Raw genomic sequence first — 24,426 nt, 5'->3', positions numbered from 1 at the left:
GGAGCACGCGGTGTCCGCTGGCGCGCACGAGGCTTTCTGCGACCGGTGGACACCGCACGGACCGGAGTGCATCATCACCACTGGCAACAGCAGTTTAATTTAAGTTGTTAAGTTTCCTTTAATGTTTCTTGTTAAGTTACAGTTTATATGTTTATTGCTTCCACCAAAAGAGCTACAATAGAAATGCTGCCCTTTTATGATTCATTATTTGCACCAAATAGGCACGGTCTCTAAACTGTCAGACAGTTTGTTCGACATCCAGTACTGCATGAACAGAAATTTCCTGCAACTAACTATTGGGAAGAGCGAAGCCGTTTTAAACCTTCTAAGTAAACTGCTATTGGACTTATTTCATCAATCAGCATTTGTTTTTTGCATCAAACTCACAATTTATTGGTCCCTATGTTTACAATTTCCAGTTTTGATGCTCACTAAAAGACCAAGAATGTTTTATTCCTCCTACAAGTAATGTGGCTGAAATTCCGAAAGAGATTCCCAGCCATATATTCGATGTTAATTTTCAGTATTAAAATATGTCATTTATAGAGTTAATGGAGAAAAATCTTTTCCTTGCTTTGATGCATTATATTGTTTGTTATCTTGTTCATTTTTTAGTTGAAGGGACAGAATTGGTCACTGAAATCTGACAGATGTTCAATTTATTTAATATCTCATTCAACTTCCCAAGTAATTAACATGAAACTCGGTCGACGTAAAAACGTCTCCTCCACCTGAACCTGCACAATGTAGATCTGCTATCAATAAATCAGCCTCAACCCGTCTAAACGTCTGTGTGCTGGGTTCTTTGTTCTAAAAAGCTTTATTCATCATAGAAACCTCACAGGAGGAATGAGATTATTGTCCTCTGTATCTGCATCAAATCAGTTCAAACAGCTCTGCAGTTAGCTACTTTTAAGGGAGGAGTCTGTTTGCTACATTTTCTCCCCCACTATTCATGAACCTGTTTTATTGCAAAGGACAGATCATTTCTCAGTGTATTTTTTCCTAAAATTGCTTTGTAGCATTGTTAAGAAGACATGTAAGGGCGAACTAATCATTTTCCAATCAAAATTAGTTCAGCAGATTGCAAACGGCGCTATCCTTTGTTTGTCTTGTTATCGGGGAAATGATAATGTTGATATTTCCACTGCAGATCTTCTTTTACGATGTGAAACAGGCTCCTTCACTTGCTTTCACCAACCAGGATAAACACCTCCGTAATTACTCGGTATTGGTGGGCAAACAGCCCAACTCTGCGCAACAATTGGTTTTTCTCAGGCGGTGCGGAAGATTTGTCAAGGTAAGAGTGCAAGATCAGGATTTAGCGCATGTGCGGAAAACCCTAAATTGTAGCCTGCTTGAGGTGGGTATGACGGTGTACTCTGAGACTATATCATCATACTCCTGATGACGTAGTCTCAGATAAAACACCTCAAAATGCGGGCCCATGTGACAGGGCTTTCAGCATCAGCAGCCAATGGAATGTCCCTCGAATAAAAATCTCTCTGGTTGCTTTGTAACAGTTACTGTTTAATTATTGGCGTTGCTAAAGTCTGTAATTTATTGTATGTTTAATTTTGAGGTTCAATAATTTTTCATTGCGTTCAAGAGAAATTGATGGTTACAGTCTGACTGCAAACAGTTTACACAGCATGAAATGGAAATCTAGCTCCTGTGTGTAAGGCTCTAACTTTAAATTGACTGGTGTGGTTTGTAAGACCCCCACCCCACCAAGCACACAGATCTGTGGCCTTGTCTGTCAGTTTGGTGCCCCCCCCCCTAATTCAACACCCTTTATCTTCTCTCGTAATCTACCATGTGGTAACTTGTCAAAGACTGATGTAAAGTTTATGGGAATATATCATTCCATACACCATAAGAACATAAGAAAAAGGAGCAGGAGTAGGACATTTGACCCTTCGAGCCTGCTCCGCCATTCAATAAGATCATGGCTGATCTTCTACCTGATCTCCACTTTGATGCACTGTCCCCATATCCCTTGATTCCCTTAATATTTAAAAATCTATCGACCTCAGCCTTAAATATATTCAACAGCTGAGCCTCCACAGCCTTCTGGGGTGGAGCATTCCAAAGATTTACCACTCCCTGACTGAAGAAATTTCTCCTCATCTCAGTCCAAAATGTCTGATTCCTTATCCTGAGACTGTGACCCTTGGTTCTAGACTCCCCAGCCAGGGGAAACATCCTCTCTGCATCTACCCTGTCAAGACCTGTAAGAATTGTGTATGTTTCAATGAGATCACCTCTCATTCTTCTAAACTCTACAGAATCTAAGCCTAGACTCAATCTCTCCTTATAGGGCAATCCCCCAATCCCAGCATCCAGTCTGGTGAACCTTTGTTGCACTCCCTCTTTTGCATGTATATCCTTCCTTAGGTAAGGAGACCGAAACTGTTCACAATACTCCAGGTGTGGACTCACCAGGGCCCTATATAATTGCTGTATGACTTCTTTAACCTTATCCTCAAAACCCCATGTCTGTTAGATCATCAAAGAATTCGCTGAGCTTTGTCAAGCGTGATCGTCCTTTTTGAATTCGGCACAGGCTACTTCTAACTAACTAACTCTTCATTTAGATATATGGTAATTTCATTCCTAATTGTAGACTCTTAAAGTTATCCTATCTCAGATGTTCAGCTAATGGGTCTGTAGTTACCTGGATTAGTTTCCTTTCCGTGTATTAATCTGTGCACTACATTGGCTGCACACCAGTCCTCTGGCACACACCCACACTCAGTAGAGCCCAAAGATATAGCTTCTGTACCCTTTGAAATTTCTTTAGACAAATCCGCCATTATTGTAGGATATTTCCCGTCGGGCCCTGGCTCTTTGTCTTAATTTGTTTAATTAACTAAAATATTTATTTTACCCATCATAATATCACTCATCTCGCCCTCAAGTACAACAGAATTCGACTCCTCTCTGATTCCCTTCGCTTTATCGAATCAATTCGAAGTACTTCTTAAACTCCTCTATTTTTGATCATCCTATACAAATTAACAATCTTCTCCTCTGAGGGGTCTCACCTGACTTTCAACAATTGCTTGTTTGCTGATATATTTAGTGATATAAACCAGATTGGAGTGGGAGGAGAGAGCGAGGGCCTGAAGGGCAAAAGCCCAAGCCCTAGTGATGCTTGAGGTGAGCACCTTTGAACCCTTCAATGAGGAAACGTTGTGAGGTGTGGTTGTTCTAAGTGCAAGAAAATGTGAAACTTTACTGAAGTTATTATCAGAATTTGTACATCAGTTTTGCTGAAAAGTTTGTGGGTTCCGTCTGAATCTGGTTTCTTACACTTACTGCTTCTTTTGTTCTCTTTGGTGTTTCGCATATTTCTAAAGAAGCAGGCTTGATAAACGCAATGACGGTGAATTTGGTGCTCATAATGTCACCCCCATGTTACTTTTATTGTTGCACCCTCTGTTTGTTTCATTTGATTAATAAACATAAATCACCATGACAATGCACTCAGTGCAGCAGCCTGCCGCGCGCCCTAGTCATGGTTTGGGATTATAGCCAAGTCGTTGCTCCATGCAATTGTTCACAAGAAGAATAAGTAAAGGCTGGAAATCAGTACAGTCACAGGGTCAAAACGCGAATCATCAACTTGGCGGACAAGCCTTCTGACAGCACAGTGCCAGTGCCGGGGTCGAGAGAGGTATTGTAGAGATGGAGCTGAGTATCGTTGGCATACGTGTAGAATGTGAGCCAAGTCTGTGGATGATGTCGCCAAAGGGCAGATGAGGGATTAAGAATCGATCCTTGGGGGATTAAGAAGGTGCTGGGAGTGATAGGATAAAACATTGCAGGATGCGCTCTGGGTGCAATTGGATAGGTTAGGGTTGTTCCACAGAGGGAAGTCCCACTGAGCCGGACAAGGGAGGAGAGGTTTTGAAGGAGAATGGTTTTGTCGAGTGTGTCAAAGGCTGCGGAGTGATGGAGGAAGAAAAGGACAGGTAATGCATTGTGGTCAGTCACAGAAGCTGTCCTTTGTGAATTTGATTTGTGCCATTTGGGTCTTGTGCCAGACATGGAAAGCAGATTGGAGAGAGTCAAAAATGGAGTTTCAGGAATGATGAGAATTGATTTGAGAGGCGACAAGGTGTTCAAGAACTTTGGAGAGGAAAGGAATGTTGGAGATGGGGCAGTAATGGGCTGGGACAGAGGGATCAAGGGCATTTATTTTAAGGAGGGTGGAAAATGGCGGCTTTGAAAGGGCCTGGAAGAAATGCACCTGAGGAGATGGAACCATTTACAATGACAGCTTACTTGCGATGCAGGAAAGAAGTTAAATCGTTAGCCGTTTCGTGGGAATGGTATCCAGGGAGCAAGAGATGGCTCTCATGGACAAGACGCTCTCATAAAGGACTTAGAGCAAATAGGACAGAAACAAGAAAGACCCGGTTTCCCAGCTGTGACAAAGGGAGCCTGGGGAAAGGTTTGGCTTGATGGATAAGGGAGCTAGGTTTAAGGAGATGGGTGGTAGTGGCGAAGAAAGATTTGTGATATTATTGACCTCCAGGATGATTCTGTACCATTTTTGGGTGTTGGCAGAGGAGAGTGATGCCGAAAAGCAGTTGAAGTGGCCCAATCAGTTCTGGCGATGGGTGGATAAGCCAGTTCTGTGCCAGATATGATGAAATCTGCGATTCTGAGGCTTGAGGAATTGTATACGGGAGCCCTAGCAGGGGGATTTGTGAGAGAAATGCGCTGTATAGGCTGGATTACTGGAAATAACTTGGAATTTGTAGAGGGTGCAATGACGTACGGCAGCCAGTGAAATTTCTTTTGTAAACCCGGATATCTCAGTCGGTAGAGCATCAGACTGTTAGTCTGAGTGTTCAGGAATCAAGTCCCTGTTTGAGCGCTGCTTTTATATCGCAATTCTCATCTCCACATTCGTGCTCTGATCCTTTAAAAATGAGAATAGTAACAGGAGTAGGCAATTTAACACCTCGAGCCTTTTTGATATTCAATGAGAGTGCCTTTGAGAGTTTGGGTAAGTGAGAGAGTTTGGGCAAGTGGGGTGTGAGGTGCTGTTTTTGTTCTATTTTCGTCTTGTTCTTCCTGCCAGTCTCAGGATTAGCAAACATCATGGAGACAGAGCAGCAAGGCGAGTCCCAGTCGAGGCAGCCGGGAGCAGCAGCAGGAGTCGAGTCGGTGCAGCGCGGCGAGGCGTGGCAGCCTAAACAGGCTCCACAGGCAACATTCCAACGGAGGTCAGAACTCAAAAGTGACATCAAAGCCAAGCTGGTAGGTGATTAGCTGGTTGGTGAGTGCTTCTCCTTCCCTTTAAACCTTTATAAGTTAGTAAGTTCAATTAAATAGAGGTGTGGTATTCATCATCTAGAATCGGGGCAGAGGGTATTTAAGAATAATAATAATAAATGTAATTAATTACATAGAATGGCAGAGCAGGTGATGTGTTACTGCTGCAATATGTGGGAGCTGGTGGACGCCATTGATGTTCACAGTGATCACATTTGCAGTAAGTGTTGGCTGCTCGAGGAACTCCGGCTCCATGCTGATGAGCTGGAGTACGAGCTTCAAACAGTGTGACTCATCAGGGAGGGGGAGAGTTACCTGGACTCTGTGTTCCAGGAAGTAGTCACACCAATTAGATTAACTAATTCAGATGTAGTCCGTGGTCAGGGACAGGAGGGTGTGACTATGAGTGAGGCAGGTACGGGGATCCAGGAGGTAGTGTTGGTGGAGCCGCAGCCAACAGGTTCGAGGCTCTTACTCCCTGTGGGGACGGGAACAGGGGCTGCAGGGAGGATGAGCAACCTGGCCACAGCACCGTGGAACGAGGGGCCATTCAAGTGGGGGGAGTAGAAAGAAATGTTGCATTGGTAGGGGACAGTATCATTAGGGTGATGGATAGGGTTCTTTGCAGCCAGGAGCGAGAGTCCCGAAGGCTGTGTTGCCTGCCCGGTGCCAGGGTTAAGGACATCTCCTCTGGGCTGGAGAGAAACTTGGAGTGGGAGGGGGAGGATCCAGTTGTTGTGGTCCATGTTGGTACCAACGGCATAGATAGGGCAAGGAAAGAGGTTCTGCTGAGGGAGTATGCGCAGCTAGGGGCCAAATTAAAAAACAGAACCACAAGGGTACTAATCTCTGGATTATTACCTGAGCCACGAGCAAATTTGGCTAGGGTAAATAAAATCAGAGAGTTAAATGCGTGGCTCAAAGACTGGTGTGGGAGAAATGGGTTTTGCTTCTTGGGGCACTGGCACCAGTACTGGGACAGGAGAGAGCTGTTCCATTGGAATGGACTTCACTTGGCCAGTGCTGGGACCAGAATCCTGGCGAAGCGAATAACTAGGGCTGCAGAGAGGGCTTTATACTATTTAGTGGGGGGGAGGTTTCAAGAGAGCAAAAAATATAAGTATCATCGGAGAAGGCAATAGAGCAAGGTAGCAGTGGGGAATTAAAGACCAGAGCGTGTCAGGAAGGGACAGAATGTATAAAGATAAAGTTAAAGTAGTAAAGGTGTTAAAAGCAGGAATAAATTGTCACAAAACATATTATAAAGTTCTTTATCTGAATGCACGCAGCATTCGTAACAAAATAGACGAGTTGACGGTACAAATAACTACACATGGGTATGATCTGGTGGCCATTACATAAACATGGCTGCAAGTTGACCATGACTGGAAACTAAACATCCAGGGGTATTTGATAATTAGGAAGGACAGACAGGAAGGAAAGGGAGGTGGAGTGGCTATGTTAATAAAGGATGGAATCACTGCACTAGTGTGAAATGATATTGGGTCGAAGGATCAGGATAGTGATACAGTTTGGGTGGAGATAAGGAATAATAAGGGGAAAAAGTCAGTAGTGGGCGTAGTCTATAGGCCTCCTAACAGTTGCAAATCTGTTGGTCGGAGTATAAATCAGGAAATAGTTGGGGCTTGTAATAAGGGAACAGCTATAATCATGGGGGATTTTAACTTTCATATTGACTGGACAAATCAAATTGGGCAGGGAAGCCTTGGGGAAGAGTTCATAGCGTGCATTAGGGATGGGTTCCTTGAGCAGTATGTTACTGAACCAACCAGGGGGCAGGCAGTCTTGGATCTGGTCCTGTGTAATGAGACAGGATTAATAAAAAATGTCCTAGTAAACGATCCCCTTCGAATGAGTAACCATAACATGGTTAAATTCCAAATTCAGTTGGAGGGTGAGAGAGTTGGATCTCAAACCAGCGTACTAAGCTTAATTAAAGGAGACTATGAAGGTATGAGAGCAGAGTTGACTAAAGTGGACTGGGAAAATAGATTAAGGTCTAAGATGGTATACATGAGCAGTGGTGTACATTCAAGGAGTTATTTCACAACTTTCAAGAAAAATATATTCCACTGAGGAAAAATGGGCGTAAAAGAAAAGACAGCCATCCGTGGCTAAGTAAAGTAATAAAGGATAGTATCCGACTGAAAACAAGGGCATATAAAGTAGCCAACTCTAGTGGGAGGATAGAAGATTGGGAAGCATTTAAAAGCCAGCAAAGAATAACTAAAAGAATAATTAAGAAAGGAAAGATAGATTATGAAAGTAAACTAGCAAAAAATATAAAAAGAGATAGCAAGAGTTTCTACAGTTATATATAAATAAAAGGGTGGCTAAAGTGAATGTTGGTCCCTCAGAGGACGAGACCGGGAAATTAGTGGTGGGGCATATAGAGATGGCAAAAACGCTGAACAAATATTTCGTATCAGTCCTTTTTTAAAAAGGGACTTAGACAAAAGTTTGGAAACTATAAACCAGTTAACCTAACATCTGTGGTTGGTAAAATGTTGGAGTCCATTATTAAGGAAGCAGTGACAGGACATTTGGATAAGCATAATTTAATCGGACAGAGTCAGCATGGTTTTATGAAGGGGAAGTCATGTTTGACAAATTTGCTCGAATTCTTTGAGGACGTAACTAACAGGGTGGATAAAGTGGAACCAGTGGATGTGGTGTATTTGGACTTCCAAAAGGCATTTGACAAGGTGCCACACAGAAGATTACTGCACAAGATAAAAAATCATGGGATTGGGGTAATATACTGGCATGGGTGGAAGATTGGCTATCTAACAGAAAACAGAGAGTTGGGATAAATGGTTCATTCTCAGGTTGGCAATCAGTGACTAGTGGTGTTCCACAGGGGTCAGTGCTGGGACCCCAACTCTTTACAATCTATATTAACAATTTGGAGGAAGGGACCGAGTGCAACATATCCAAGTTTGCCGACGATACAAAGATGGGAGGGAAAGCAGTGAGTGAGGAGGACATAAAAAACCTGCAAAAGGACATAGACAGGCTAAGTGAGTGGGCAGAAATTTGGCAGATGGAATATAATGTTGGAAAGTGTGAGGTTATGCACTTTGGCAGAAAAAATCAAAGAGCAAGTTATTATCTAAATGGAGAGAAACTGCAAAGTGCTACAGTGCAAAGGGATCTGGGGGTCCTGGTGCATGAAATACAGAAGTTTAGTATTAAGGTACAGCAGGTGATCAGGAAGGCCAATAGAATCTTGGCTTTTATTGCAAGGCGGATGGAGTATAAAAGCAGGGAAGTCTTGCTTCAGTTATACAGGGTACTGGTGAGGCCACACCTGGAATACTGCGTAGAGTTTTGGTTTCCATATTTAAGAAAATATATACTTGCTCTCGAGGCTGTTCAGAGAAGGTTCACTCGGTTGATTCTGGAGATGAGGGGGTTGACTTATGAGGAAAGGTTGAGTAGGTTGGGCCTCTACTCATTGGAATTCAGAAGAATGAGAGGCGATTTTATCAAAACATATAAGATTGTGAGGGGGCTTGATCGGGTGGATGCGGTGAGGATGTCTCCACTGATGGGTGAGACTAGAACTAGGGGGCATAATCTTAGAATAAGGGGCTGCCCTTCCAAAACTGAGATGAGGAGAAACTTCTTCACTCAGAGGGTACTAAATCTATGGAATGTGCTACCTCAGAGACAGACAGTTTCCTAGCTGATAAGGGAATTAGGGGTTACGGGGAGCGGGCAGGGAAGTGGACGTGAGTCTAGGTTTGGATCAGCCATGATCCTATTGAATGGCGGAGCAGGCCCGAGGGGCTGTATGGCCTACTCCTGCTCCTGCTTCTTATTTTCTTATGTTATTATGTGACCTAACTCTGTTTGATCCAGTTTCCTTAATACCTTTGGTTAACAAAAAATTATCAATCTCAGGTTTAATATTGACAATTGACCCAACATTAACTGCTGTTGGTGGAAGTGAGTTACAAATTTGTACCACCCAATTCCATGTTGAAATCTTTCCTAACTTCACTCCTGACAGCCTTGCATCTAATGTTTAGGCTGTGTCACCTAGTCCTAGACTCGCCAATTATCGTGAATAGCTTCACTCTAGCTACCCTATCAGTTCCCCTTAATATAGTGAATACTTCAATCAAATCACCCCTTAAGTTTCTAAATTCCAGTGATTACAATCTTCCCTTTTAATTTATCCCTTGTATCATTCTGGTAAATCTACACTTCACTCTTTAAACCTAATACTACCTTCATAAGGAGTTCTGTCCAGAATTGTACACCGCACTCCAGCTGTTGTCTAACCAGTGCTTTGTATAGCTGTAGTTTAATTTCTTCTCCATATATTGTAATCCTGTCGATATAAGTACCATCATTCAGTTAGCCTTTTTGATTCTTTTCTGTACAATTTAATGATAAATGTACAAGTACTTAAGTCTCAATGGACAGCCACTGGTTCCAACTCTTCACCGTTTAGAATGTATTCTCATCTCTCTTTTTTAGTGCTGAAGTGGATGACCTCATGCTTGCTAATATTTAATGAACTTGCCACAGTTTTGCCCATTCACTTAATCTATTAATATCTGTTCTAACTTCTTGCTTGCATCTAAACTGATTAAATGCCGCCTATCTTTGTGAAATCGTCAAAGTTGGATATGTGTCTCTCAATCCCTCTCAATCCCATCTTTAATAAAAATGGTGAATCGCTGAGGCCCCAAAATAGATCTCTCAGGGATACCACTAGTCATATCCTGCAAATTAACGTACCTGCCCATTATCCGTACACTGTGTCTCCTGTCGCTCAACAAATTTCCCAACCAGGACAAAAATATACCTTCAACTCCACGAGATTCAACTTTACCTAACAGTCCCTTATGTGGGACTTCATCAATGCCTGTTGCTCCGTGTCTACTAGCTGATAATGATTTGCGAACTGGGACTCACAAACCTCTTTGCTCCTCGACAGCTAATAGCTTCCCATTATTTAGAAAATACTCCGAACTATCTTATTTGGTTCCAAAGTGGATGGGGTCACACTTGTGCTCAGTGAACTCGATTTGACATAATGTTGTCACCTTACTTAGTCTGTCTCTGTCCCTTTGGTTACGTCCCGTTCCCATTTGCTCTATTACCGTGCTTCCTAACTTAGTGCGATCTTCAAATTTTGATCTACAGCGATCTACTGCTCCATCCAGGTCAATAATAAATATGGTAAAAAGTTTCAGATCCAATACAGATATCTGAAGGACCGCACTTCTCACATCTGACTGCTGCTAACGAGCCTGTCATTTGTGGGAGGGAGAATATTTCTGAAATGAAGCCAGTTTGAGGCAGCCATTCTGGATTTGTGAGAGAAATGCGCAATCCAGGCTGGATTACTGGAAAAGAATATTAATATTGGCCCAGAAATTCGGGTCTCTACGGATGACTACGCACGGGGTACTCACCCATAGGCCGAATGGAAGTACCGGTTTCCTGCATGCACTGCACATGCGTGGGAAACTGGCACTTCCGATCCTCTGAACGGGGTAGGTGGAATGCGCGTGCAGGGGAGGCTGCGCGTGCGCTTTGAACTCAGATTTTTTTTGCAGATTTTCATGTGAGGTTAAGCCTGAAAGGATTTACACATTTAAAAAGCAAGCCTGCTTTTTACAAGGTAAGTGGTCAATTAATTAAAATTAAAACATTTTTTTCCACAGGTTTATTATTTTTAAATACTTTAAAGCAAGATAAGTTTATTTTTAGCCCCGTTAGAGTATAAAATAATTTTTTTCAAAAATGTAAACTATTTATCAAAATAGTTATTTAATGTAATTCATAGTTTATTTAAAAAGTGTGATTTAAAAAAAAAATGTATTTGAAGGTTTACTGCTATTTTGGGGCCCGTAGTATTTATAAGTTTTGACAGGTCCTTCTGTCAATCTTATGAATGGGCTTTTCCCTCCTCCGATTAGCTGCCCATGGCTCACGTGATCCCAGGGGACGCATCGCACTAACTATGCCCCGGGGACTGCGCAAGCACAGCGCACCGGCAGCTGGGCCAGGCCCCAGAGCAGAATTCCACGGGAGCCCAGAGCTCAACTGCCTGCGCGCAAGGTAAGTGCAGGTCGAGGGCTTGCACCCACGGGAAGCCCCCGACCTGAATTTCCGGGCCATTGAATTTGTAAAGGGTGCAATGCTGCACGGCAGCCACTGAAGGTCCTTTTATGACTTTTGGCCAACCAAAGCCCAGATAGCTCAGCCCGGTAGAGCATCAGACGTTTATGAGGAAAATCCCGGGTTCAAGTCCCTGCTCGGGCGCTGCTGTAAAAATCGCGATTCTCTTCTCCACATTCGTCTTCTGAGCAGCTGACAATGAGAATGGTAACTGGGCAGGCCATTTAACTCCGTGATCCTTTTTGACATTCAATGAGCTCTGCGACCTAACTCCTTTGGCATTTCGTTGCTCCAGGTCCCTTAATACCTTTGGTTAACAAAAATCTCAGCTTTAAAATATCTGCAGGTCACAAGTCAGGATTAGGCCCACAACCTCCCTATTTGGCTATAACAATTCTCTTTCGCACCCATAAGCTTACAGCATAAGTACATAATTTTAATTATATGCAAAATGATTACATATATATAATTCAGGTTACCATTACATAAAAATGATGATAACAGATTTCTACATTTAATTCATACACACGATTACAACCTCATTACAGATGATTGGAGTGGAGGCAGTTATAGAGTGGTGTTCCCCAGAGGTCTGTACAAGGACCACTGCTTATCTTGATATATATTAATGACTTGGGCTTGGGTTTACAGGGAACCATTTCAAATTTTGCAGATGACACAAAACTTGCAAGTATAGTGAACAGTGGGGAGGATAGTGATAGACTTGAAGAAGACATAGGCAGGCTGGTGAAATGGGCAGACACGTGGCAGATGAAATTTAACGCAGGAAAGTGTGAAGTGTTACATTTTCGTAGGAAGAACGAGAAGAGGCAATATAAACTAAAGTGTACAATTCTAAAGTGGGCGCATGAATAGCGAGACCTGAAGGTGTAGGTGCTCAAATAGTTAAAGGTGGCAGGGCAGTTTGAGAAAGCGGTTAATGAAACATTCGGTATCCTGGGCTTCATAAATAGAGGCATAGAGTAAAAGACCAAAGAAGTTATAATGAAAGTTTATAAAACTCTGGTTCAGCATGAACTGGAGTATTGTGTCCAATTCTGGGTGCCACACTTTAGCAAGAATGTGACGGCCTTAGAGATGTTGCAGAAAATAATTCCGAGAATGATTCCAGGGATGAGGGACTCCAGTTATGTGGATAGACTAGAAACACCGGGGTTATTCCCCTTAGAGCAGAGAAGGTTGAAAGTAGATTTGATAGATATATTCAAAATCATGAGGGGTTTAGACGGAGTAGATAGAGAGAAACTGTTCCCATTGGCGAAAGGGTAAATGAACCAGGAGACACAGATTTAAGGTGATTGGGAAAAGAACCAAAAGCGACATGAGAAATATTTTTTATGCAGCGAGTGGTCAGGACATGGAATGCATTGCCTGAAAGGCTGGTGGTGGCAGACTCCATCGGGGCTTTCAAAAGGGAATTGGATAAATACCTGAAGAAAAAAATGCAGGGCTACGAAGAAAGGGTGGGGAAGTGGGACTAGCTCAAGTGCACCTGCACAGAGCCAGCACGGGCTCGACCGGCCGAATGGCCTCTTTCTGTGCTGTAAATATTCTGTGTTTCTATGATTATAGATATTGATTATTATAAGATATTAAATCAATATTCTAAAATCCAATTAATGCATGATAATCTTGCACCATGGCTTTACAGATTGTGGTCTTATCCAATTTTGTGGCTGCTGATGGCCCACGGTGTCTAGTAGAAGCTAAGTTTTGAGCTGCTAATTCTGTTCTGAATCATTTAGCAAGGTGGTCGTGCCACACAACACATTGGAGGTTCTCCGCAGTGTATAGACGGCACTTCATCTCAACAAGCACTGTGCAGTGGCCTCTCCTAAATGTACTGTCATGGACAGATGCATCTGCGGCAAGTAGATTGCTGTGGACGAGGTCAAGTAAGTTTTCCCTCGTGTTGTTTCTCTCACCAACTGCCCCAAGCTCAGTCTAGCAACTATTGTTATTCATTGATGGGATGTGGGCGTCGCTGGCTGGCTAGGCCTGCATTTAGTGCCCATCCCTAATTGCCCTTGAGAAGATAGTGGTCAGCCGCCTTCTTGAACAGCTGCAGTCCATATGGTGTAGGTACACCCACAATGCTGTTAAGAAGGGAGCTACAGGATTTTGGCTCAGCGACAGTGATGGAACGGCGATACAGGTCGAGGTCAGGATTGTGTGTGGCTTGGAGGGGAACTTGTAGGTGGTAATGTTCCCATGCGTCTGCTGCCCTTGTCCTTCTAAGTGGTAGAGGTCGCGGGTTTGGAAGGTGCTGTTGAAGGGGCTTTGGCGATTTGCTGCAGTGCATCTTGTAGATGGTACACAGTGGTACACAGATGATAGATGCAGCCACAGTGCGCCGGTGGTGGAGGGAGTGAATGTTGAAGGTGGATGGAGTGCCAATCAAGCGGGCTGCTTTATCCTGAATGGTGTTGAGCTTCTTGAGTGTTGTTGGAGCTGCACTCATCCAGGCAAGTGGAGAGTATTCCATCACACTCCTGACTTGTGCCTTGTAGATGGTGGAAAGGCTTTGGGGAGTCAGGAGGTGAGACATTCGATGCAGAATTCCCAGCCTCTGGCCTGCTCTTGTAGCCACAGTATTTATATGGCTGGTCCAGTTCAGTTTCTGATCAATCGTAACCCCCCCAGGATGTTGATAGTGGGGGATTCAGCGATGGTAATGCCATTGAAAGTCAAGGGGAGATGGTTAGAGTCTCGCTTGTTGGAGATGGTCATTGCCTGGCACTTGTGTGGTGCGAATGTTACTAGCCACTTGTCAGCCCAAGTCTGAATGTTGTCCAGGTCTTGCTGCATATGGACACGGACTGCCTCAGTATCTGACGAGTCTCGAATGGTGCTGAACAGTGTGCAATCATCAGCGAACATCCCCACTTCTGACCTTATGATGGAGGGAAGGTCATTGATGAAACAGCTGAAGATGGCTGGGCCTAGGACACTGCCTTGAGGAACACCTGCAGTGATGTCATGTGATTGAGATGAATGACCTCCAACAACCACAGCCAACTTTTCCTTTGTGCTAGGTATGATTCCAACCAATGGAAAGTTTTCCCCTTGATTCCCATTGACTTCAGTTTTGCTAGGGCTCCTTGATGCCACACTCGATCAGATGCTGCCTTGATGTCAAGGGCAGTCACTCTCACCTCACCTCTTCAGTTCAGCTCTTTTGTCCATGTTTGGACCAAGTCTGTAATGAGGTCAGGAGCTGAGTGGCCCTGGCGGAACCCAAACTGGGCGTCAGTTAGCAGGTTATTGTTGAGTAAGTGCTGCTTGATAGCACTGTCGATGACACCTTCCTTCACTTTGCTGATGATTGAGAGTAGACTGATGGGACGGTAATTGACCGGGTCGGATTTGTGCTGCTTTTTGTAGTCAGGACACACTTGGGCAATTTTCCACATTGCCGGTAGAAACCAGTGTTGTAGCTGTACTGGAACAGCTTGGCTAGGGGCGCAGCTAGTTCTGGAGCACAAGTCTTCAGTACTATTGCCGGAATGTTGTCAGGGCCCATAGCCTTTGCAGAATCCAGTGTCTTCAGCCGTTTCTTGACATCACGTGGAGTGAATTGAATGGGCTGAAGACTGGCATCTGTGATGCTGGGGACCTCAGGAGGAGGCCGAGATGCATCATCCACTCGGCACTTCTGGCTGAAGATAGTTGCAAATGCTTCAGCCTTGTCTTTTGCACTCACATGCTGGGCTTCACCATCATTGAGGATGGGGATATTTTTGGAGCCTCCTCCTCCTGTTAACTGTTTAATTGTCCACCACCACTCATGACTGGATGTGGCAGGACTGCAGAGCTTTGATTTGATCCGATGGTTGTGAGATCACTTAGCTCTGTCTATCGCATTTTGCTTCCGTTGTTTGGCATGCAAGTAGTCCTGTGTTGTAGCCTCACCAGGTTGACACCTCATTTTTTGGTATGCCTGGTGCTGTTCCAGCATGCTCTTCTGCACTCTTCATTAAACCAGGGTTGATCTCCCGGCTTGATGGTAATGGTGGAGTGAGGGATATGCCGGGCCATGAGGTTGCAGATTGTGGTTGAATTCAATTCTGCTGCTGCCCCACAGCGCCTCAAGGATGCCCAGTTTTGAGTTGCCAGATCTGTTCAAAATCTGTCCCATTTAGCACGGTGGTAGTGCCACACACCACAGTGGAGGGTATCCTTAAAATGAAGACGGGACTTCATCTCCACAAGAACTGTGCGGTGGTCACTTCCACCAATGCTGTCATGGACAGATGCATCTGCAACAGGTAGATTGGTGAGGACGAGATCAAATAGGTTTCTCCCTCACCATCTGTTGCGGACCCAGTCTGGCAGCTATGTCCTTTAGGACTCGGCCATCTCGGTGCTACCGAGCCACTCTTGGTGATGGACATTGAAGTCCCCCTACCAGAGGACATTTTGTGCCCTTGCAACTCTCAGTGCTTCTTCCAATTGGTGTTCAACATGAAGGAGTATTGATTCATCAGCTGAGGGAGGTCGGTAGCAGGTTTCCTTGCCCATGTTTGACTTGATACCATGAGTTCCTCCTGGGGTCCTGAGTCAATGTTGAGGACTCCCAGGGCTACTCTATCCCGACTGTATACCATGGTGCCACCACCTCTGGTGGGTCTGGACATACCCAGGGATGGTGATGTCTGGGACATTGGTTGTAAGGTATGATTCGGTAATTATGACTATGTCAGGCTGTTGCTTGACTAGTCTGTGGGACAGCTCTCCCAATTATGGCACAAGCCCCCAGATGTTGGAAAGGAGGACTTTGCAGGGTCGACAGGGCTGGGTTTGCCATTGCCGTTTCCTGTGCTGAGGTTGATGCCAGGTGGTCCGTTCAGTTTTATTCTTATTGTTTTTCGTAGCAGTTGATTACAATTGAGTGGCTTGCTAGGCCATTTCAGAGGGCATTAAGAGTCAACCACATTGCTATTGGTCTGGGGTCACATGTAGTCCAGACCAGGTAAGGACGGCAGATTTCCTTCCCTAAAGGACATTAGTGAACCAGATGGGTTTTTGCAACAATCGACACTGGTATCATGGACGCCATTACTAAGACTAACATTTAATTCCAGAATTAAATTGAATTGAATTATAAATTCCACCAGCTGCCATGGTGGGATTTGAACCAAATCCTCAGAGCATTTTACTGAGCCTCTGGCTTAACTAATCTAGTGACATAACCACTACGCCAGTGCCTTCCCTATTCCCTTCTGGAGTCGGCCAATTCGGTCAGTAGAGGTGCTACTGAGCCAGTTTTGATTTTGGACATTTAGGTCCGCATCTCAGAGAACATTCTGTGCCCTTGCTACCTTTAGTGTTTCTTCCAATGGTGTTCAACATGAAAGAGCACTTCTTCGTCACTGATGGAGGCTGGTATGTGGTAATTAGCATGAGGTTTGCTTGCCCATGTTTGGCTTGATGGCATGAGACTTCATGAGGGCCGAAGTCAATGTAGAGTATTCCCAGTGCCGCAACTTCACGACTGTATACCACGCTGTTGGCACATCTTGGAGGTTTCTCCTACTGGTGGGACAGCACATACCCACGGATGGTGATAGAGGAGCCTTGGACGCTAGCTGCCGGACTGGGCTTTTGGCTGGTGGTGAGAGAACAATCATGAGAGTAAAAACTACTTGACCTCGTCCTCACCATCTACCTGTTGCAGATGCATCTGACCATTATAGCACTGATAGCAGTGACCAGCGCACAGTCCTTGTGGAGATGGAATCCCGTGCTAAATGGGATAGAATCAGATAAGACCTAGCAGCTTCAAGCTGGGCTCGGTGAGGCGCGTGGCCATCAGCTGCAGCAGCATTGAATTACACCTGAATCTGTAAACTCATGGCACAGCATATCCCTCATTGTGCTGTTACCATCAAGCCAGGGCATTTGCAACCTTCTTCAGCCAGTATTGCCGAGTGGATGAACCATCTCGGCCTGCTCCTGAGATCGCCACCTTCACAATAGCCCAGAAATTGGGGTCTCCATGGGTGAGTACGCACGGGGTACTCACCTGTAAGCCCAATGGAAGTGCCGGTTTCCTACTTGCACTGCGCATGCGCGGGAAACGGGCACTTCTGTTCCCCTGAACAAAGGGGGTCAGAGGTCGAATGCGTGCACGGGAGAGGCTGCACGTGCACATCAAACTTAGGTTTTTTTTGCAGGTTTTCCTGGGAGGATAGGTCTCCAGAAGTTAGGAATGTAAAAAGCCGGCGTCAGGCCTGCTTTTTACAAGGTAAGTGGTGAATTAATTAAAATTAAAACATTTTTTTCCACAGGTTTGTTATTTTTATATACTTTAAAGCAAGGTAAGTTTATTTTTAGCCCCGTTAGAAAATAAAATTATTTTTTTCAAAAATTTAAATTATTATTTAAAATTGTTATTTCATGTAATTTTTAGTTTATTTAAAAATGTGAATTTATAAAAACATTTATTTGAAGATTTAGTGCTATTTTCGGGCTGAGGTATTTGTAAGTTTTGACAGGTCTTCCTCTCAATCTTATGAATGGAGCATTCCCTGCTCCGATTGGCTCTCCATGGCCCACGTGATCCCAGGGGACGCATTGAACCAACTGCGCCCCTGGGATACCAAGCACTGTCCAACGGCAGCTGGACCAGGCCCCGGATCGGAATTCCACTCGGGCCCACAGCTCAATGGCTGGCGCACAGGGTAAGTGCAGGTCGGAGGCTCGCACCCGCGGGAAGCCCCCGACCCGAATTTCTGGGCCAATGTCAGTTTCATCCAATTCGATTCACTCCACGTGACATCAAGAAACGACTGAGCGCATTGGATACGGCAAAGTCTGTGGCCCGACAGCCTCCGGGCTGTGGTGCTGCAGATTTGTGCTCCAGATCCAGCTGCACTTCTAGCCAAGCTCTTTCAATACAACTACAACATTGGCATCTACCGACATAATGAAAAATTACCCCGGAATGACCTGTCAACAATAAGCAGGACACATCAAATTCGGCCAATTAGCGCCTCATCACCTTACTCTCAATTACCAACAAAGTGATGGAAGGTGTCTTCGTCATTGCTATCAAGTGTCCCTTAATGATCAATAACCTGATCACTGATGCTCAGTTTGGTTTCCGCCACGTTCACATGGCTCCAGATCTCATTACAGCTTATTCCAAACATGGACAAAGGATCAGAATTCCAGAGGTGAGGTAACGATGGTTGCCCCAGGACATCAAACAGCATTTGGCCGAGTGTGACATCCAGCAGCCCTGGTAAAATTGATGTAAATGGGTTTCAGGGGAAAACAATTCTCTGGCTGCAGTTATACCTAGCAAAAAGGAAGATTGTTGCAGGTCAGTCATATCAGCCACAGAACATCGCTGAAGTATTTCCTCAGGGCAGTGTTCAAGACCCAACCATCAGCAGCAGTTTCATCATTGAACATCCGGCCATCATATGAACAGAAGAGTCCGGATGTTTGCTGCTGATTACAGAATGTTCCATTCTATTCATAGTTCTTGGGATAATGAAGCCCACATGCAGCGAGAGCAGAATAACTTGCAGGCTTGGGCTGAAAGATGGCAAGAAACATTGCTGACAGATATATGCCAGGAAATGAAAAAATCCAAAAAGAGTGAGTGTAACCACCTCCCCTTGAAAGTCAACGGCATTACCATTGTCGAAACTCCCACCACAAACATCGTAGGAGACACCAATGACCAGAAAATTAACATGAGGAGCCAAATAATTAATGTGGCTGCAAGAACAGGTCAGAGATCGGGTGTTCTGCGGCGAGTCTCCCACCTCCTGACTCCCCAAATTCTTTCTCCCATTTTCAAGGCAGGAGTGTGATGGAATACTCGCCACTCCAGAAGCTCAACACCATCCAGGACAAAGCAGCCCGCTTGATTGGCACCGATTTACCACTTTAACCATTCACTCCGTCCACCACCGGTGCACTGTAACTGCAGTATGTACCATGTACTGCAGCAACTCACAAAGTTTCTTCAACAGCCCCTCCCAAACATGCAAACTCTGTCGCCTGGAAGGACAAGGATAGCAGGCGCATTGTGAAAAGAACCACCTGCCAGTGCCACTCCAAGTTACACACTATTCAGACTTGGAATTATATCGCCGTTTCTTCGTCGTCGTTCGGTCAAGATCCTGGAAATCCCACCCTAGCAGCACTGTGGGAGGACTTTCAACAAATGGACAGCAGCGGTTTAAGAAGGCGGTTCACCACCAAATTCTCAAGGGCATTAGGGATGGGCAATAACATTTGGCCTTGACTTAGCACATCAACATCCCGTGAGCAAATAAAAAAAACGTCAGAAGCAGTAATGGTAGCGATGATTCACCACCGATTAACATTTGAGAAGAGTCACTACCAGCAATATTAGAATCGGATCACCTGGAATAATTGTGATTAGGGTCTACTACAGTAATATTAGAGCCATGTAAGCACCAGTAATATGATCGTAGAGTCACCAGCAGGAATGTAACAGTAGGGGCATAGCCATTAATGTTAGAGTAGGGTCACCCCAGTCATGTTAAAGTAGAGTCACCACAAGTAATGTTTGAGTCAGGTCTCCCCCAGTCATGTTAGTGTACAGGCACCACCAATAATGTAAGAGTAGGGTCATCGCCTGTTTGTTAGAGTAGTATCTTCACCAGTAATGTTAGAGCAAGGGCACCACCAGTGATGTTAGAGTAGAGTCACCAACAGTAATGATAGAGTAGAGTGACCAACAATAATGATAGAGTAGAGTCACCACCACTAAAGTTAGAGTAGGGCCAGCACAATTAATGTTAGAGTAGGGTCACCACCAGTAATGTTAGAGTAGGTTCACCACCTATAATGATAGAGTAGAGTCATTACCATTAATGTTGGAGTAGCGTCACCATCAGTAATGTTAGAGCCGATTCAACATCGTTCATCATCACAGTAAAAAACACATTTTAATTAGACAATGGATGAGTGACGATTTCACCAAATTAAGATGAGGCTCCAAGAAATCAACGCAGTGTCCGGGGGAATGTTTGCTTTGTCCTTCAGGGTTTATTGGACACGCGCAGAGTGCAGTCCCTCTGGGATTACTTTCCGTTAATTGATGTTAATAGACGGAGTTTCATGGACTGAGCTGTTCAATTTCTCCATTGGCGGCCCGGGCGCACTGAAGTTGAAAGTCGCTCCTTGTTTGTTAAGTGACTGTAACTAAAGCCAATTATTGTGTAACCGGATTGTCCCACCGGGGCACCGATTGATCTATAAAGGGGGAGCATTTACAGATCTCAGAAACACTCCAGTCGGAACCGTAAAGCAGCGCAGAATTCACACAAATCTTCAAAACAATGGTACGGCCAATAATTCTACAGATACGGGACATTTACTACCATATCCTCGCAGCATTTGGCATTCCCGGTAAGTCAATGTATGCTGTTGCCTAATACCTGTTGACTATCTCAGTGTTAATGTAACAGATTCCGAGAATGTCCACATTGCAGAGTCATTTATTCACAGGGATCAGTCGGTGAAAATCAGCGGCAATCCCAGTCGCCCGCGCGACCGCTGAGGCGCTGTTCCGGTCGCTGGATCGCGGGCACCGGGCGCTCAATGTTCCTCCCTATACTGAGGGAGGGCGAGGCTGATTCCCCGGCCTCTCCAACAGCACATAGCTCAATAAAGAATGTGTTGCTCAGTGCCCATAGTAAACAAATAATTTAGCCGTTGTTCCCTGTCTACATTAGGTTGATAATAACTCGGACTGCAGAAACCTTCACCCAACAGGATATTTTGAAAGGTATTTTACGAAATAAATTCCACTCAGGAAGGAGCTCCCCTCCTCTCGGCAGCGTTTGAGTATAATTTGAACGCTTTTTTTTATCGGAGTTGAATATTTTATTTGAAATGTATCTTTCCATTAATTGCCGTGTAATTATATTTAATACTTGACTGAAGTTTGCTGGACGGACGGCCGGTTTTCAGTCCCTCGATATTGAATGTTCAGTGATTTCATTCCTTTAAATAAAGTGTCTTCACCATCGCCTATGTTAATTAAAAAATCCGTGTGCTTAACGCTGAATAGGGACACATCTGAACATTTCCCCACAATAATCTGTGAGATTTATCTGAATGACCCCGTTACTGACCTCTTGTTGCTCCTTCTTATAGCGAACCTACTGACAATCGTGATTCTCTCCAGAGGAAACTGCGGCCTTTCCAAATGTATCTCTGTCTACATGGTGGCCATGGCAACAGCAGATCTACTGGTCATGATCGTCAATTTATTAGTGAACCGCATTTTACGTTATTACTTTCCACATACATTCCTGTCGTTAACTGCTGTCTGTAAGATCATTATATACCTGCAATGTGTCGCCCTCTATCTGTCGGTGTGGTTTACAGTCTCGATCACATTTGACCGATTTGTAGCTATATGTTGTAAGAAGTTTAAATTCAAGTATTGCACAGTGAGAACTGCGGCCGCGGTTATAACAACGATCTCTGTCCTGATCTGTTTACAGAGCCTCCTCTATTGGTTTGCATTTGAACCTGAGCGAATAATTAACAATGTTCACTGGGGTTGCCGCTCCAGAGCGGAGTTTATTTCATCGCCTGTAGGTGTGGCGTTTTCCTGGTTACGTAGCATTTGTTTTTCTTGGCTTAGTTATGCTTTGATATTACTGTTTAATTGTTTGACAGCCAGACGTATTTTAGTGGCCAGTCGAGCCCGCAGGGGACTCCGGGGTCAAAGCAGTGAGAATCAGAGCGATCCAGAGATAGAGAGCCGAAGGAAATCGATCATTTTACTGTTCTCTGTATCGGGCAGTTTTATATTGTTGTGGCTGACAGCTGTCGTATCTGTTTTAACTACCAGTCTGATAAGCACCGTGCATTACAAAGGAAATTATGCAGCCCCTGCCTATATTGCCACTGAAACCGGATATATGCTCATGTATTTGAGTTCCTGTACAAATACGTGCATTTATGCAGCTACACAAACTAAATTCAGGGAAGAGCTGAAGCAGCTGATGAAAACTCCTTGGACATTTATTTGCAAAAAATAAACAATAAAACAAAATTTCTGGTCCAAACTAGAGAGCAAATACAACGGTTTGCTGTAGTGAAAATTGAAAGGCATCAAAGAACAGTTACTTCACTTTTGTGTCTTGTGTTTGATGTCTGCTGCTTTCCCCTGGTGAACATAATCGATACCCGCTAAAACAGCGCACTTCCCGCTCAAGATCCAAAGAAAACAGTTATGACTGAGCTTCAGCAGTGGAGTAGAACATGTGGGCGTCAGCGTTAACCTGCTTACACCGTAGTTACTGGAATGAGACGCCCCAGTATAATTAATAGTTAAAGGTTACTTTAATGTAGAACCTATGTGATACAATCGTGGTTTTCTGTAATGTTGGTGTGAATGTTGCAGGCGCTGGTCTCCCCATCAGACTCCTCCCCACATTGTCTCCTGGACCAATAGAACGGGGCCTGTCTCCTGATCAGTGTCTCATGATGGAGACAGTAGGAACTTGACTCGTCAATGTGACGTTAGACATCTTTGTTCACAGATGTTTACTTAAATCCCAAACTGGTCATCAAAATGTTGTAGAATTGATAACAGGGGAACAGATCATTTTAGCCAAAGAGTTCGTGTCCGCGTTTACACTGCACCCGAGAAAATAGTTCCATTCACCTTAAACCCCCTGATCTCAACATCCCATCAACCTATTTTTATTCATTGATATATACAATTTAAATTTGAAATGGACGTAATTTCTCCCTCTGCGAATTCCACAGCCTCACAACTCTCCATGTAAAGAGGCTTATCCTGCTCGCAGTTCTAAATCACTTCCGTTTATTCCTTTATCTATGGCAGTTAGGTCTTGATCCTGAACTAATGCAAACTCTCTCATTCTATCAATGCTATCACGTCCCTTCTTAACGAAAGTCACCTTGGCACGACTCGTCGAAAGATATAAGTCTGGAATCAAGGCACAATCTTTTGAAAACAACCCTACTTGAAAAGGTTAATGTGGTTGTGGAGAGTTTAATGTGTAAAACCAATGGGTAGAGATCTGCACAAAAGAATAGACCGCGATAGATATACGTTGCTGATGAGATATAGATTAATGCTGACATGAAATACTCTAATCCTACGACGGAGGGCACTGTACGGGAAGGGAAAATCAGACTGTCTTGAAGTCTGCTAATGTTATACTGCATTGGTTTATCTTAATGTATTATTGTTTACCTTTAGCCTTTGCCTCTTAAGCAGTTAATTTAAAGTAGCACTGAGCTGATGAGCGTGGGTTCACCCTGCAGCAATGATCAGATTCAGGATGCAGTAAGAAGAAATGTAATTAAAGTCATATAATTTTAAACTGATTCATATATTTCATAGAACTTTACTCATTTGATAACAGTGTTGGAAATCTGTTAATTATGTAAAGGAAAACATCTGGAATGTCATCATAATTTTTTTATTCGTTCATGGGATGTGGGAGCGCTGGCAAGGCCAGCATTTCTTGCCCATCCCTAATTGCCCTTGAGAAGGTGCTGGTGAGCCGCCGACTTGAACCACTGCAGTCCATGTGGTGAAGGTATTCCTACAGTGCTGTTAGGTAGGGAGTTCCAAGATCTTGACCCAGCGATGAAGAAGGAACGGCGATATACTTCCAAGTCAGGATGGTGTGTGACTTGGAGTGGAACTTGGAGGTGGTGGTGTTCCCCTGAGCCTGATGCCCTTGTCATTCTAGGTGGAAATGTTCGTGGATTTGGAAGGTGCTGCCGAAGGAGCCTTGGCGTGTTAATTTGTACAAATAGCACAGAAATAAAGACAGAGTTATAATTAAACTTGGTTAAATAGCAATTAAATGAACAAGAGTGAAATTATTGTTCATATAATGAACTAAGCTAATTATACGGGTCAGCCAAGAGGAAAACGTGCTCTTTAAGTAAAGAAAACTATCATTTATG

General features: G+C 44.1%; 1 protein-coding gene across 1 annotated transcript; it reads left to right on the top strand.

Moving 5' to 3' along the window:
- The first annotated feature begins 20,798 nt into the window (after positions 1-20,798).
- Positions 20,799-23,626, top strand: LOC147092629 (putative G protein-coupled receptor 139). The gene is made up of 2 exons (XM_085975653.1): positions 20,799-20,868; positions 21,619-23,626. Exons 1-2 carry the CDS (start codon positions 20,799-20,801, stop codon positions 22,512-22,514), a joined length of 966 nt encoding a protein of 321 aa, XP_085831779.1. The 3' UTR covers positions 22,515-23,626.
- Positions 23,627-24,426: the final 800 nt, after the last annotated feature.

Source organism: Somniosus microcephalus, unplaced genomic scaffold (genome assembly GCF_052327205.1).
Source record: "Somniosus microcephalus isolate GS21.2 unplaced genomic scaffold, FLI_Smic_1.0 unresolved_chr2, whole genome shotgun sequence".
Lineage (NCBI taxonomy): Eukaryota > Metazoa > Chordata > Chondrichthyes > Squaliformes > Somniosidae > Somniosus > Somniosus microcephalus.
This window is presented reverse-complemented; position numbering and strand designations above follow the sequence as displayed.

Coding starts and splice junctions, on each gene's coding strand:
- LOC147092629 (XM_085975653.1), top strand. CDS start 20,799: ATGGTACGGCCAATAATTCTACAGATACGGGACATTTACTACCATATC. Junction 20,869..21,618: donor CGCAGCATTTGGCATTCCCG/GTAAGTCAATGT, acceptor TCCTTCTTATAG/CGAACCTACTGACAATCGTG.